The 15,509-nt window shown below is 43.3% G+C and overlaps 1 protein-coding gene across 3 annotated transcripts in view; it reads left to right on the top strand.

The window, feature by feature from the left end:
* Positions 1 to 14,295, top strand: part of efna2a (ephrin-A2a) — a 112,755-nt gene extending 98,460 nt beyond the window's left edge. For 2 of the 3 annotated variants that reach the window (XM_042501139.2, XM_088087638.1), the window contains exons 2-4: positions 374 to 666; positions 7,162 to 7,227; positions 9,966 to 14,295. In XM_042501139.2, the coding sequence (XP_042357073.1) occupies positions 374 to 666; positions 7,162 to 7,227; positions 9,966 to 10,090 (484 nt within the window). In that variant the 3' untranslated portion in view covers positions 10,091 to 14,295. Of the gene's footprint in view, positions 1 to 373; positions 667 to 7,161; positions 7,229 to 9,965 lie in introns of all 3 variants that reach the window. The other variant, XM_088087637.1, reaches the window with a different exon arrangement.
* Positions 14,296 to 15,509: the final 1,214 nt, after the last annotated feature.

Raw genomic sequence — 15,509 nt, 5'->3', positions numbered from 1 at the left:
TAGCTGGCTTGACCTTGGATCTTCCAGTGGAGACGTGCAAACACAGAAATGTCCAAACAGCAGTCATACACTTTCATATAATTACGCTGCACAGCATGACTGCACTAAGTGGATGCTCACCACAGTTTCCTTTATGCTGTGCAATCATACAGAAATCTAATATAGGTAGTAAATATTCATAGTATCGTAGATGTACAGTATATGTTTTGTTTTCCTCAAAATATATGTCTCACACCATCTCATTACACCTCGGTAAACTGCTCCTGAAGCCGTCTCACCTCTGCCCACTGATTCTGTGAATGTTCCCGAAGCTGTTTGCGATTATTTTATTCATGAACAAGTTTTAATTCATTGTTCCCTCTGTGTCTCACAGGTTCTGGCACGGAGAGTACAGGGTGGCAGTGAACATTAATGACTATCTGGACATCTACTGTCCTTACTACGAGGGTCCTCCGTCCCACGGGCGCATGGAGCGCTACATCCTGTTTATGGTCAACCACGAGGGCTACACTTCCTGTCAGCACAGGATGCGTGGCTTCAAGCGCTGGGAGTGCAACCGTCCCAGCGGTCCTGACGGGCCCCTGCGCTTCTCAGAGAAGTTCCAGCTCTTCACTCCCTTCTCCCTGGGCTTTGAGTTCAGGCCTGGACACGAGTACTACTACATCTGTGAGTTATTGGCAGTGTGTGTGTGTGTGTGTGTGTGTTGTTCAGCAATAAGGGAATCAAGACAAAGTGCAAAAGACACACATTATAAAAGGACATTTAGATATATTAGAAAACAACATTAAAGAGGTCTTCAATGTATTTCAGGCCAAGGACCCCCTCCCGTTCCCACAACATTGGCTAATGTTACCTGCAAGTTGTGATAATGTCTCCACATTTAGTCTTGACTCTGGGGACAAAGCAGACCTGTCCCAGACAACCTGAGAGGTCTGGATGATTCATATTGTACAAGTTCAGAAATGTATTTGGGCCCTAAACCAGTTTCGTCAACCAATAGCAGTAACTTGAAATCAGCTCTCCGACAGACAGGAGGGCAGTGTAAAGACCTGAGAACTGGAGGGATAATCGTTGGTCTTAGTGAGGACTCGAACAGCAGCGTTCTGAATCGGCTGCAGCTGTCTGATCGATGTAAGGTAAAGGGAGTTTGTGGCATGCGTGCGAGCGTGCGTGTGCCTGTGTTTGCGTGTTCATCACGCTGCTGTTCAATATGCATTTGTAAATGATATGTAAATATGCAATCAACAGAAGTTGATTGAGAGAGTTCTCAAACACAGCCCGCCATGTCTCTCGCATACCCCCACAGGCGTGCATAAATACACCTTCCATCTCTCACTCGCTCCCTTTACTCGCTCTCTCACTCTCTTTATTTCTTGATGTATCTCCGTGCTTCTGTCGAGATCATCAGTGGTGTGCTCAGCAAAGTGGTAAAAATGTCACCAGGCGTAGTTTGTAATCATTTTTATATTAGCTGTATTGATGTTTCTCCTCACTTCAACAAGTGATGTATTAGTATCACAGATGGGCTTTACCCCCTGAGACTGTTTTCTGAACAGAGTTAAAAAGCTATCATTCCCCCACCAGGCATGGGACAAATAGTAGCTTCGAATTACTCTTAAACATTGTTTTCAGCTGCTCGCTGTGCCAGATGGGTGGGATAGATTTACCGCATCCGGACTGTTTAGTGCAAGATCATTTGGTAATCACAGAAAAGCACATTAAATTGACTTTCAAAAGCTTCGCTGTCAATGTCCAAACTTTCTGTTGCCACGTTTTTTTTTCCTCTTTGTGGAGGCTGGAGGAGCTGCTCGGTTTGTGACAAAACATTTGACAGTCTGAATCGGCTGAGCAGATGGGAGAATATGTGGACAGAAAATGATTCTTCTGAGAGGACAGTCATAATTTGCACAATCAAACGAGGTCACTTGTCAGTAAAATGTATACACAGGTTTATTGTGTTTGAAGAAACAATTTATTCTGTCGCTTGCCTGGTGAGGACAGTCTCAAGCTGCCATGTGGTGACCAGCTGAAGTGTGCAAACCCAGCAACACTTTCTCACTTCTGGCATTTTATGACTTTACTTGATAACCAATTAGCAAAGTTATTCCAGTAGTCCTTTGCTCAATTAACTCATGTCTACAGGGTGTCTACAGGTATAAACAAGTTAAATTTAGGACTAATATTCATAACTGTGTTTTTATTAATGTATACTCAAAATACAAATTGTTCTGTTTTCGTCAGTGCTGCACCAAGTACATTAATATATAAATTAATTGATAAATAATCATCTATAGATTATGAAAGAGAAAAAGAGCAATTAAAAAATCAACATGAATACACTACTACTCCACTACTTTTTCAAATATCCAAAGAAAGGAAGATCTGCCACTTGTTTTCGTTACCTTAGAATAAGCCATTTATATCTATATACCAAGCAGGTCTTCTCTCATGAAGGTTGCCATGTTTATACAGTAGCCCACAATGGACAAATCAAACACTGGCTCTATATTAGCCACAATAGTGCTCCTACATGCGTGGCACACGAGAGAAGTTTGAGTGCATGGCAATCTGCAACTCTTACTGCTAGATGTCATTAAATTCTACATACTAGATTTTTAAGACCTGTCCAATCTGAATATAAGACAATTTAATACTTTTGTAAGGCCTTTTATTTGTAAATGTGTATTTAAGACATGTTAAGATTTCTAATGCCACCCTGCCTGTCACTGGTGTCTTTTATAGATGATAATTACTCTACAGCAGCACTTCTGGTCTGCACAGGTCTCTTTATTTCTCCCTGTGTTACTGCTGCACCACTGAAAACTGACCTTAACCTTTTTTAGTAGGAGTTGATGCATTCTCACCATGACCCGTAATGGGATGAGGGACCTCTGCCATCAGTTTCAGGTCGGCATGCGAGAGCGACAAATTTCTTGATCTAGTTTTTTGACCTTGGATAGAGATTCTGACCTTACAGTGATATTCTCCTCGATCAGAAGGCAGACAGAGCAATCAGACGAAGCTGAAAAAAAAGATTCTTTGACAGATATCGACACGAGCTCAAATTCAATTTGTTGCAGCATTACTGTGTTCAGACTTTATTTCTAATGCACAATTTTGTAATGCAGTGCAATCACTAAAATATAATGTGCTGCACTACCGAATTACCGTGACAGATAATAAGATTAAAGTAATGTGTTTCCTCCCAACACTATTTGTCTGCAGAGTAACTTTTAATAATGAGCACTAAGTATCTGCAAATACTTATTCGCCCCAGTCTGCTGTCTGCGCTGTCACACAAAGACACAGCAGGCGAGAGTCAGAGAGCTAAAGAGGCGAAGATAACAGCCACCCGATGTCCTACTGCACTTTTCCCAGCTGACACACTCACACACACAAACACACACTCTTTTGTTTTCAGCCTCATGTAAGGATGGACAGGGCCCCTCTAGAGTTGTATAGTTGCTGACTATAGTATTGTGTTTCTGGTACCCCTGAGGGGAATGTGTACTCCGTGTGTGTGTGTGTGTGTGTGTGTGTGTGTGTGTGTGTGTGTGTGTGTGTTGTAAGGTGGGGGGGCGGTTATGGGGTCAGTTGTCAAGCGATTGTGAGTCCGTGAAAGGCCATGTCCATCATCTTGACTGACAAGCACACATGTTTTTGTCTCTCACTGTCTCTCACATGCACATGCACACACACACACACACACACACACACACACACACGCACACACACGCACACACACAGACAGGTTCGTATTGATGTGGAACGAAGGTATTTTGACATTTTTAACCACCCGGCCCTTCAGATTGAGAGTGCATTTGAGTGTGTCTTCTCTCTGCAGATACTCCACGCAGTAAAACACATCGATCTTTGATGGCGATCTGCGGCCAGACCTGTGTGAGTGTGGGGCCGTGTGTGCGCATCGGTGTGTGTATTTGTCATGCGGTTGACATGTTGACAGGTCCGCTCCACCCCTTACTTCTCCCAGCTGCCATCTGATGAGGTTGAGTGATTTTCAATGGGTTTTCAGGAGACGTCGGATTGTGGATGTGCTGGGAAAAGGAGGCGCCGGGAGAGCCGATAAGACTTTTAAAAAATGACAAAAGTGAACATTTTTGGAGGGCACGAAGAGGTAGGGGGACAGAAGGGGGCATGAATCTTCCCAATTCTAGTCCTTTCTCCCCAAAATGTTGCCATTTGTCAGCAAAACAGTAGGGAACCCGAAACAAAGACACACAACAGGAGACATAGCTCGATACAAAGCTGGCGGCGCTTCATAGGAGATTTTTTCTGGGCACTGTAAGGAGGGGAGGTGGATGATTTGGAGAAATTTGAGGCAAAGGAAGTGGGCTACAGGGAAGGCATGAAAGGGGGAAAGGAGGTGAAGGGCAGAGAGAAGGATGGAGGGAGGAGTTGTGGGCAGAAACTGAGGGAGGAGAGGGCAGAGGAGGGGTCAGATTTATTTCCTGTGCGCTTTGGATCTTGATGATGGTCCTCTCTGAGGGTCACTCTGGGCTCTGGCTATGCAGACTTCCTCAAGGGAGAAGGCCAATAGGTCTCCACGCACATTTCTGCGAGCATCAGTGTGTGTGTGCACGCTCTGTGTGTGTGCCTGCACGCGGCCAGAGAGTTGGTCACCATCTGCTTTAAGGTCTCCAGCTCTATTTCACATCACAGCGAGGTGGGACTAAAAACCCAGATTCAATTTAATTTACTCTACTTTGAAGTCTGAATCACAGCAACTTTTTAACATTTTTCTCATTTTTTCCTGGCATTCAGCCAGCGTGGCACGGTGGATCAGTGGTTAGCACTGTCACCTCACGGCAAAGAAGGACCTGCGTCTGTGGGGAATTTGCATGGATTTCCTTCCCCAATCCAAAGACATTCAAGCTAGGTCGATTTGAGAGCGGGTATTTCCCTTAGGTATGAATGTGAGTGTGTCTGAATCCCAGTGTGCGGCCTGATCCCCTTGCAGACTTGTTTACATTGCCTGAAGTGATCAGTATGTTTACGGGAGCTCAAAAGCTTGGGAGCATGGGTTTAAGAGAACTTGAAAGGACGTAATATAAAAAGAGTCTCCAACTGCTTGAAGCAATAAATGTCATCAAGAAAGTAATGGGCTGCGTTAATGACTGCTTTCGTGTCAAATTATAACAGATGAGTGTTAACTAACAAAAACACATACATGCCTTCCTTTGTGACACCTACCCTTGATTTACCACCTCTGACATTTTTGTTTCAAGCTAATTATAGTTATGTAGGTGTGTTTTACTTTGCTGAAACAGCCACGCAGTGAACAAGAAGACCAACTATTCGTGTAAAAAAAAGTCAGCAAAAGCCATCCTCCTGTGAACAAAGTCTGCAGTATAATTACTTCCACTGCATCTTTTTTATTACCTTATTATGTATTGTCAGTGTTTCTTCCTGCCATGCCATAAATAGGTATAATAATTGGGGTTAAATTAAAGTTTGGTGTCTTTTATGTGTGGGGATCTGACCTGTGACCCTCCTGTCACCCTCCTGATGAGCATTGAAAGCCCCAGGTTCACTGTGTGTCAGTTGCTTTGTGGTAATTTGAATAATTTTTAATTAGTATGAGCACAGGCGCCACTAAATTAAAATATCAACTGAGAGGATTAAGGTGTTTAGCTGGGTTACTTAAAGGATAAGGCTGATGTTGTTGTAATTTTTTTATTGTAAACAAATCCCATGAAGGGACCACAACCAACAATGTGTTAGTTTGTCTCTTATTACATTCTGGCAATACTTTCTAGCTCCACTATCTCAGACCAAAAAACGCATCTACATCAGCCCTTTTTATACAGAGATCCTGCCGCAACAAAGACAATTCATTTCATCGGCTTTGCTTTTTTAATACAGACCCAAACAACACAGGTATAATGCCACCTCAGTGAGTGATTTTAGATAGCATGCCGGCAAAAAGAGGCTTGACGCTTAACCCTTTGAAACCTGGATTGACATCAGTTTCTTGTGTCATGCTCACAAGAGTTTAAACCTTTGAGACCTGAGCAAATTGGTTTGATTTCTTTTGAATACATGGCCAAAAACGCAACAGTCAACTTGGCAAGAGATATCCAGCAAACTGTAAGAAATTAGGAAAAGCTGACAATAAAATTAACTGAAAATTTGTCAGTCAGTCAGTCATTTTCTGTAACCGCTTGTCCTCGTAAGGGTCGCAGGGGGGGGCTGGAGCCAATCCCAGCTATCATCGGGCGGAAGGCGGGGTACACCCTGGATACGTCGCCAGACTATCGCAGTAACTGAAAATTAGTTTAAAAAAAAAAAAATCAATAAATAAGACAGAAACAGAAAAATATTAGAAATTAAATAATGATTAGAAAATAATTATTTCATTACATTATTTTTTCAAGCCTTATCTTTTTCTTTTCTTTTTGTGTGTATACTGATTTTCATATTATTGTCTTTTGTAATTCTTTGCTAATTTTTGATCATTTCTTGTGAAGATGCTCATTATCCTCCCCCCATGTTTTTGAAAGAGATTAAGCCAATTTGCCCAGGTTTCAAGGGGTGAACACAACATATTTTATTTCTTAAGATATAGACGGCATGACCTGCTCTAGTCTCCCTCTGACTGGCTTGTTCTCATTGCCTTTGTTGGTTGGTGTCAATTCCTGTCATGCAGCTGATTTTGTTTGATATTTGCCATGAAAAATGCAAAAGCAACACAAAACTAAGGAAAATGGAAAATGTACCAAAAGCATCATATTCGCTGTGTTTATTAGAAAGATAGTATTTTGTGAGGGTCATGTCCAGCACAAATATCGCCTCTGTAGGTGATGGTCAATCCCATACATTCGCTCATGTGTGACCGTGCCCTTATACAGAACGGCAAGGCGGAATAAGGCAGCGTGACATTCCAGCTTTGAACAGGCAATATAAAAGGGGCTACTCATTCATATTGAAGACATTCATCTTTAAAAATAGGTCAAAAATGACGCCCCTGTAAACTCCCAGTTCCATCATTGCCTTATAACAAGCCTCATAGCACTCTGAGACAGAACAACATAAAAAAAAAACATTTATTGAATGTTCTCAATTACTGTATGAGTGCAATCAGCAGCACAAATTGTTTTATCTTTACTAATCTCCTCCTTCACTCTCTCTCTCTCTTCACAGCGTCTCCTCACCCAAACCATGTGGGGCGAGCATGTCTAAAGCTGAAGGTGTATGTCAGACCTCCAGGTAAGTCACGCTCTAACTACACACAAACACACACACATTGACACACACACGCAAAGGTCCAGATTGGCTATCAAAGTAAAATTAGGGGGGAATAAGAGGTCTGATAGAATGCCCCGGCAACACTCTCTGCTCTGATTCACAGACCAGCCAGGCAACACTTTAACACCTTTACACACAGACACACCCACACACACTGAAAACACACACATTTGGACACAAACACACATGCAACTACACACAAGTGTGCGCAGGCGCATGCACACGGGCACAAAGTGGCATACGCACTTCACATCAAATCACATCACATCACACTGGGTGTGAGGGAGACCTTCTGTCCTTGTAGAAAGAGAACAGAGCGGGCTGAAAGTGCTCTCTAAAAATGTTACCGAGCCTCCACATCACTCTGCTGGCTGCATTTGCTCATAAGAAACAAGAGAGCAATCTAATAATAAACCCATCGCGTACTGGAGAAGTCTAATCTAATAATAGACACTTCATATTTCTTAATAAAATTCTCCTTATGCATCAGCCTTGTGGTAAAAGATGAAGCGTGACTTGCTCGCCACATAACACCTAGCCTTTTTTTTCCAAACGGTGTGCAGCCTGACAGGGGCGTAGCACCAAATTTTGGGCTCTTTGTGTTAGCAGTCTCTGTGGGTCCCCACCCTCCTCCTCTTGATCAGTGTTTCTTTCAGTACTTTTTAAATGTATTTTATTATTATTTTTTTTTTAACAAAGTCAGTTTGTTTTTTTTCACTTTCCTCGCTTTCTTACTTTTCTTTTTTGAACCTTGATTTCCCTTTCTTGGGAAAAGACAGGACAGTGTATGCTGGTGCTCCAGCAGCATGAGCACTGATTCACTTGGCTCAAGATGCATTCAGAGATGAGTCCTAATGCAGGGGTGGACTAAACCATTTTGCAGCTTTAAAGGGAGAAAGCTGCCTCAAAGAGCATACACTATTTTTATGCCTTCACGCCAGCAATAGTCTGTCTGCCCATCCTATTATTGTTAATGCGATATCTCAAGAACGCCTTGAGGAAATTTCTTCATTTTTGGCACAAATGTTCACTTTGACTTTTATTGGAAACTGGTGGCCAAAGGTCAAAGTTACGGTGACTCTGCATCCATCTCTTTCATGTGAACACAATATCTCAAGAAGGCCTTGGGGAGCTTCCTCAAATTTGGCTGTCTGTCCACTTGGACTCAAGAATGAACTGATTAAATTTTGGTGGTCCAAGGTCATTGTGACCTCACAAAACATGTTTCCAGTCATAACTTAAGACTTCATTTGCTAATTATAACAAAATTTCACACAAATTTCGACCAGGATAAAAGGATGAAGTGACGACATTTTATATCCAAAAGGTCAGCTTCACTGTGACACAGTAATGTGATCATCAAAAACGCATTTGTCCATTATTCAACATTATATCTCAGGAGCAGAAGGGAAGACATTTGGTGAAGAACTAAATTGGTGACACTAATCTTGGTTGTCCACCTTGAAACTGTGCTAATGGTATAGTCTTTGGTGCTGGAGTGAAGATGTGTGTGATGTCGAAGTTTCCACAGACATGGATGTAAACTGTAAGTTCAACTTGTCTGGTGCATGGAGGCATACAACCACAAGGCAGTAATTCTTGTTATCATACAAAGTTAAGTCTTTCAACCACAATATTTAGGCAATTTCAATTTTATTTTGTATGGAACTTTAGTATGGCACTAATTATTTGGAAATGAAACACCGCTGACAAATTCAAAAGCTTCCCATAGGGGCCCTGGATAATCAGTCCTGCTTTTTTACTTTTTCAACTTCTGCCCCGACTACGACGCCCCTGCAGCCTGATAAGATATGCTATAGCTCCCCTCATAGACGGGACGCAGTGCTCACCCAACTGTTGGCATGTTAGAAATAACTCAACAGAAGCTATGTGGGGATCAGATTGCGGCATGCATTACGCTACACTTGCGTTATCCCGAAAATCTACCTGTGCGTCTTTTCAAAAGGGCGGATCTTACCTCATGATTTTCCACCCTGAGCCTGACTAAAGAATCAAACCTGGGTAGTAACATGTCTCCCCAGATAATGACATGGCTTTGAAGATCTTCGTAAACGGATGAGAGTCGGCCTTCATGGCTTTCCAGACTCAGATCATTCCCTCTTTCTCTGAGGGGGAAGGAAATTCTCTCCTCCTCCATAATTACTGAAACAACATACATTCTTTTATTCTGTCATGGCTGCGGCTCCGCTTTGAGATTCTGCTTTTTCTTGTGCTGTTAAAGTAATCTGTCTGACATTGCAAGTTCCATCGCATCTGTGAAATATTGTCACCAGAGTGAGTGGCTGCACATGTGTGTGAGTGGATATGTGTCTTTGTGTGTGTGTGTGTGTGTGTGTGTCAGCTGCTCCAGATTCCGAGTCTCTGTGATTAAACTGTAATTAGGTTGGTTAAACCCCCTGCAGAGCTCAGTTGCTGTCGTCTTCTCCTCCTCTTTCTCTCCCTCTCTGCCATCTCCTCTCTGCCTCTCCTTGGCTTTTTAAGGGTGTGAGTTTTGTGGTGTGTCGCTCATTCTCTACATTTTTTTTTCCTGCCGTAATAGTTCCACTTGTCTACCCTTTGTCTTCCTGTAAATCCACTCTATGTTCATTCACTTTGTTTTAGATCTCTTTGTCTTTGTCTCGTCTTTGTGTCTCGCTCAGTTCAGATGTTTTGTCGTTTCTCTCTTCTCTTCGTTTCAGATGGGTCGGGATACGATTCTCCAGAGCCTTTCCTGACTGATGGAGGTCCAAGCTGGAGGCCAGGGTCCTTGGCCCTGTTAGCCGTTCTGGCCTCACTGCTCCTGGGACTCTTCTCCTGGGTGTGACCCCTCTCCCCCTCCTCCTGGAGCTCCCACCCAGGGTCGCTGGGCTGGGCTGGCTGTCCCTCTAAATCCACCACCCCTCAGGGAAGCCCTCTGTCTCCGTCCCCCTCCCACCCTTCTCTCTCTCCCACCTCCACCTCTACAGCCACCAACCACCCCCACTGCCAGCCCCCTCCATGGCCCAGCCACGGACACCCTTCCCAGGCCGGGCTGAGAGGGTTGGGTTAGCTGTCTGGGAAGCCGTGCTTCATCTCCCGAATTCTGGGTGGAATGGCACCTCTCAGCTGAAAAACACAAGGGAAATGTCTCTGCACTCATATCAGGGGGTCCTTTTTGATTTGTCTATTGACTCTCGGCCACTGATGGGGTAGATGTAGCCACGGCTATGATTAAACTTGTCGTTCCAGTGCAATTCCTATCATCCAATCATGGAGGATGCATTAAGCGATAGGCCTGGATGCACAAAAATTGGATTTTTTCTCACATTGCTATCCCATCGTCAAACCAAGAATTGGAAGTGGCCAAGCTTGCATTGTAATTGGAATTCTATACTACCTGGACCCGTTCCAACTGCAGCGAGAATAAGAGCAGACACGCGGGGACGGAGAAGGGGAAAGTGACCCGGCCTGTGCAGAAAAGAAAGGGAAAACAATGCAGGCGTGGATTTAAATAAATCCAGCCGTATGGGAGATGTAATGTTATATGTGTTGATATTTTGAATGTAGCTTTGCAGCAATGTGATATAAAAATCTTTTTTTTTTTTCTTGGGAGCTAAGATTTCACATTATAATGACGAAGTTCTCAAGGCGCAGCCGGGGGGAGGAAGGGGTCCAGTTTGGGGACCTCAGAATTGCATCTCTGCTTTTTGCAGATGAAGTGGTTCTGTTGGCTTCATCACAAAGTGACCTCCAGCGTGCACTGGGACAGTTTGCAGCTGAGTGTGAGGCGGTCTGGATGAGAGTCAGCACCTCCAAGTCAGAGGCCATGGTTTTCTGCTTGACCCCTGAGTTGGGAGAAAGTTACTGCCCCAAGTGAAGGAGTTCAAGCATATCGGGTTCTTGTTCACGCAAGTGTAAAATGCAGCATGAGATGGAAAGGCAGTTTGCTGCGGCATCCGCGGTGATGCAGGTGTTGTGCTGGACTGTTGTAGTGCAGAGGGACCCAGAAGGCAAAGCTTTTAATTTACTGATACATCTATGTCCCAGCCCTCACCTTTGGTCATGGCAGGGTTTGTACAAGGTGCTTGAGGTGCTTGAAGTACTTGAATTCAACATTCAGAAGTGTAAGTCCTGGAATACCTTGAAAATCAGACATTCTTTAACTTGGTGCTTGGAGAAGTACTTAATTACTGAGAGCACAACAGAGTGATGAATTATTTTGTAAAAGCTGTTAAATAATTGTTTTACAGCTGTGGTTGCAATTATTTGCCAAAGCCGTATTAGTGCTAATTGGTTTGTAAGCACCAGTAAATGGTCAGCCCCAGGATGTTTCGCGAGCCAATCACACTGGCGCAGGGTCAGCCTGTAGGATGAGTTCTCCTGCTGCAATTTGGCAGTACATAAGCAGCAGTTAATAATAAATTAATTCTAGGCCCTGGCAGCATGCTTGCACCATTTATGAATTTGCACAATTTTCTTGCAACACGTGCTTGAAAATATACTTAATAGTCCTTGGCTTTGACTCACCCCTGTCTATTCAAACCCTGTCATGTTTTTTAGATAGTGACCAAAAGAATTTGATCATGGGCATAAGCGGCTGATATGATTTTCCTCCATAGGATGGCTGGGCTCAGCCTTAAGGCCATGACACACCAAGCCGACAGCCCAGAACTAGCAGCACAAAACCCCTGCTGTGTTGCTGTGTCTCGGCCAAATATTTGCACAGAAACGCACTAAACTGATGGCAAACCAGCATGTATGATCTGTGCCTGCGTGTGAGGAGATACCCCTCCATACCAGCAGATGGCTATAATCATCATTCAAAACGGGAAACCAGAAGACCGCCAGTCAGCACATTAACAACACAACCCAACATTGACAGAGAAAAGCATATTAACTGTGTGCCAGTGAACAACACAAACCACCAGGAAACCTTACTGTTAAGAGCTTAATGGTATAAGAGAAACAATTGTAGCTTATATAACAAGTTTAAGTTTGTCTCAACTTCACTCCCTACCTTTAGCCATTTGTTAACATTTTCACTTCCCTTTTTTGTTTCTTGTGCACTAAGCTGAATTGCCAATCAGAGTGATTCTATATGCTGAATCGGCCAAAAAAAAAAAAAAGCTGACTAAGGGGTCGGCAAGGGCCAACAGTGCACAGCGACGAGCCCAATATGAGTCGATGGCAGACCGTTGGCTTGTTTTGTCATGGAGCTCAGACATCCGAAGGGAGCTCGGAGGAGAGCCACTTCGCCTTTGAAAAGGGGCCAGTTGAGGTGGTTTGGGCATCTGATCAGGATGCCTCCCGTTAGAGGTGTTGCGGAGGACCCGGGGTAGACCCAAAACATGCTGGAGGGATTATATATCTCATCTGGACTCTGGGAACGCCTCATGGTCTCCCAGGAGGAGCTGGATAGCATTGATGGGGAGAAGGATTTCTGGAGTACTTTGCTCAGCCTGTTGCGGACGACAATGGATGGATGGATGGATGGATGACAAGTATAATCATAGCCTGTGTCAGTGGGAGGGTGGGGTGTGTGTAGGGGGGTGTTCCTGGTGGGTTTGGCGAGGTGTATATTTTCAGGTGGGATGTGTTCTGTCTTATTCATGTTTCTAAACAAAGCATTTATCACAGCCTGGCCAGCACAGGCGTCTTCAGCACTGTCTAATGTCGATTGGGTCGGGTGACTTTTGGAACCATGACTTTCTCATGTATGAATGTACCACTGGTCACCCACCTCTTTGTCTTTCTGTATTATTACGACTGTGGTCACTTACAGTACCTTCTCTCGGACTGGCTGGATGAACGGGTCGGGGTTGCGGAGGGATGTGTTTTAGGGGGGCGGGGGAGGAGAGTGAAGTAAGGATGACAAAAAGGAGGCGACACTCAAGTTGCATGACCACTGTGAAACCTTCAGATCAATCTTGTTTGTAATGATGATATATTTTTTCATGGGGAAAAATCCGAAACACCCTGCTACCGCTCTCTTGCTCTCCCTGAGACTTTTTCAGACATCAAAAGGAAAAATTTCAGCCTCTCTCCTCACACGGTTTTCTCCTGTCTGGCTTTCGGTCGTTGATGGATTAGCTCAGGCCGGGAGATAAATGGACCCACAGGGTGAAACTGACTGGAAATCAGCCCTCGGAGCCCAGGCCAGATCACAATGGACATAAATACTGACTGAAGCTGGTCCTGGGTCTGAGGGTTAAACCAATAAGGGAAGCGCATAGACTGTGGCAAATGAGGCGAGGTGTGTGTGTGGTAGCATCACAAAAACACACATGCGCATGCACACACACATACACACACACACACACACACACACACACACACACACACACACACACACACACACACAGTCTTTGATAACGGGACGGTTCCTCTGAGATTTTGGGAGCATTCATGGACATGACTATAAAGGGAACGGCACAAAGAGAGAGGGAGCAGAGGAGGAGGGAGAGAAAGTTTGTGTGTATCATGGGACTGAGACTTCTTTAATGTTGGGAAGTGAACATAATGAGCAAGCACTGTGAACACACACAGACATACACACACAACGACCAGTGTACAGATACACACACACATGCAGACATATGTAGAAAAGCACATCTAGACATTTACAAAGACATGGCATGCACATACACACATGTACAAAGACACACACAAGGAAACACAAACAAGGGGAAGCACTTCCTTCCCTGTTTCATCTTATTTTTGTAGCATTTAAAATCACTGTTAATTACTCCTGTGTGGGATGCAGTGATGGGGTATAGCCTGTGGAAGATTAAAAAAAATGTGTTTTCTCTTCTTCTATTCCACTGATGCTGTCCTTCTATCGTTCTTCTTCTCTGGTTTGTGATCCATGGTTGGTAGTGGTAGGATGCCTCCAGGTCTGAGCGTCATGTATGAGTTTGTCTCCTTTTCTGTTTGTGGTGTTTTTGTGGAAGCTGACCTCAGTCATTAAAAGTCAGTCAGTAAACACAGAAGTCAGAGCAAGGAGAGAAACACACAAATAAAGATTGTCTTTTTGTCTACTTGAAAAAATAAGCCAAGTGAGTGGTATTTCTTCAGAGTTAATTTTAATTTAATGTTTTTTTCTCTCCCCACCCCCCAAAGGGCAGATGATTGTTTTCATGTATTAGGCTGCACCTGGGTCTTTATTTTGCTCAGTCTATCTTCCTCTGACGTCAAAGTCTTGGGACGGTGAGCATTGAGCTCTGCCAGTCAAAGCATGAAATTATTCAGATGAAATCACCCTCTCCAATCTTCAGCTGTTTCTCCCTCTGCGATGTGACAGCTAATCTGAACTGCTGACAACATGGAGACTGAATAGCTTGATGGCCTTTCCTCTCTTGTTTCCATCAGATTTCCAGCAGTGTAGCCTTCCAGTGATGGAAAGTAACCAAGTACATTTACTCAAATACTGCAATTATGTACAATTTCCATGTACTTGTACTTGAGTTTTTTCATGGTCTTTCCCACACCATTTTGGAAATTTTGTACATTTTACCCCGGAATTTATTTAACAGCTATAGTTTTCAGATTTTATTTAAAGGAACAGTGAGTAAGAATTAGAGAGTTTTGTTGGCATCTACTGGTGAGGATTACAAATTGCAACCAGTTGCAACTTTTAATGGATAGAATTACTTCAGTGTCCATTGTTCAGGAGTTTGTTTTTTCACCAGGAGCTTAATTATCCACAGAGGTCTCTTCCTCTCCAAAATAAATGGACCAGTGCTTTAAACCTGCAAAAATACTGAATAAAGCAGTTTCATGTTACAAAGTAGTGTTTCTCCGATGCTGCTTGGCATATCGGAGACAGGCTGCTAGCCTAGCAAACACTAATGTGTCCTCACCTTTATTTCTTGTAACATAGAAACCAAACGTTGAGGAGGTTTTTACCATTTTACTCTAAATTTCTTACAGGGTTTTCATTTAAACAATTGTTTAAATAATCAAATAGGCCTTTTTTGTAAGTAAAGCTTAGATTGTCTTTCTTACCTCGTTAATCATCTCATGACCCCTCATATTTATCATGTGACCCTTTAGAAGAGGCCCTTCCTCTTGTTTGGAAACCACTGGACTGTACATAAAGTGTTAAAAACTTGTAGTAAAATGCTAATTAAACACATGCAAAAATATTAACAACCTATTAAAGAATAGTTTACTCTAACATTTCCTCTTACCTGTGTTGCTATTTATCAGTCTAGATTGTTTTGGTGTGAGTTGCAGAGTTGCACAGAGTTGCACTTTTGTTGAGA

The sequence above is a fragment of the Plectropomus leopardus genome, chromosome 14, assembly GCF_026936395.1.
Source record: "Plectropomus leopardus strain MGB_pleo_1.0 chromosome 14, ASM2693639v1, whole genome shotgun sequence".
Lineage (NCBI taxonomy): Eukaryota > Metazoa > Chordata > Actinopteri > Perciformes > Serranidae > Plectropomus > Plectropomus leopardus.
The sequence above is the reverse complement of the archived record's forward strand: the minus strand, read 5'-3'. Positions and strand labels throughout refer to the sequence as shown.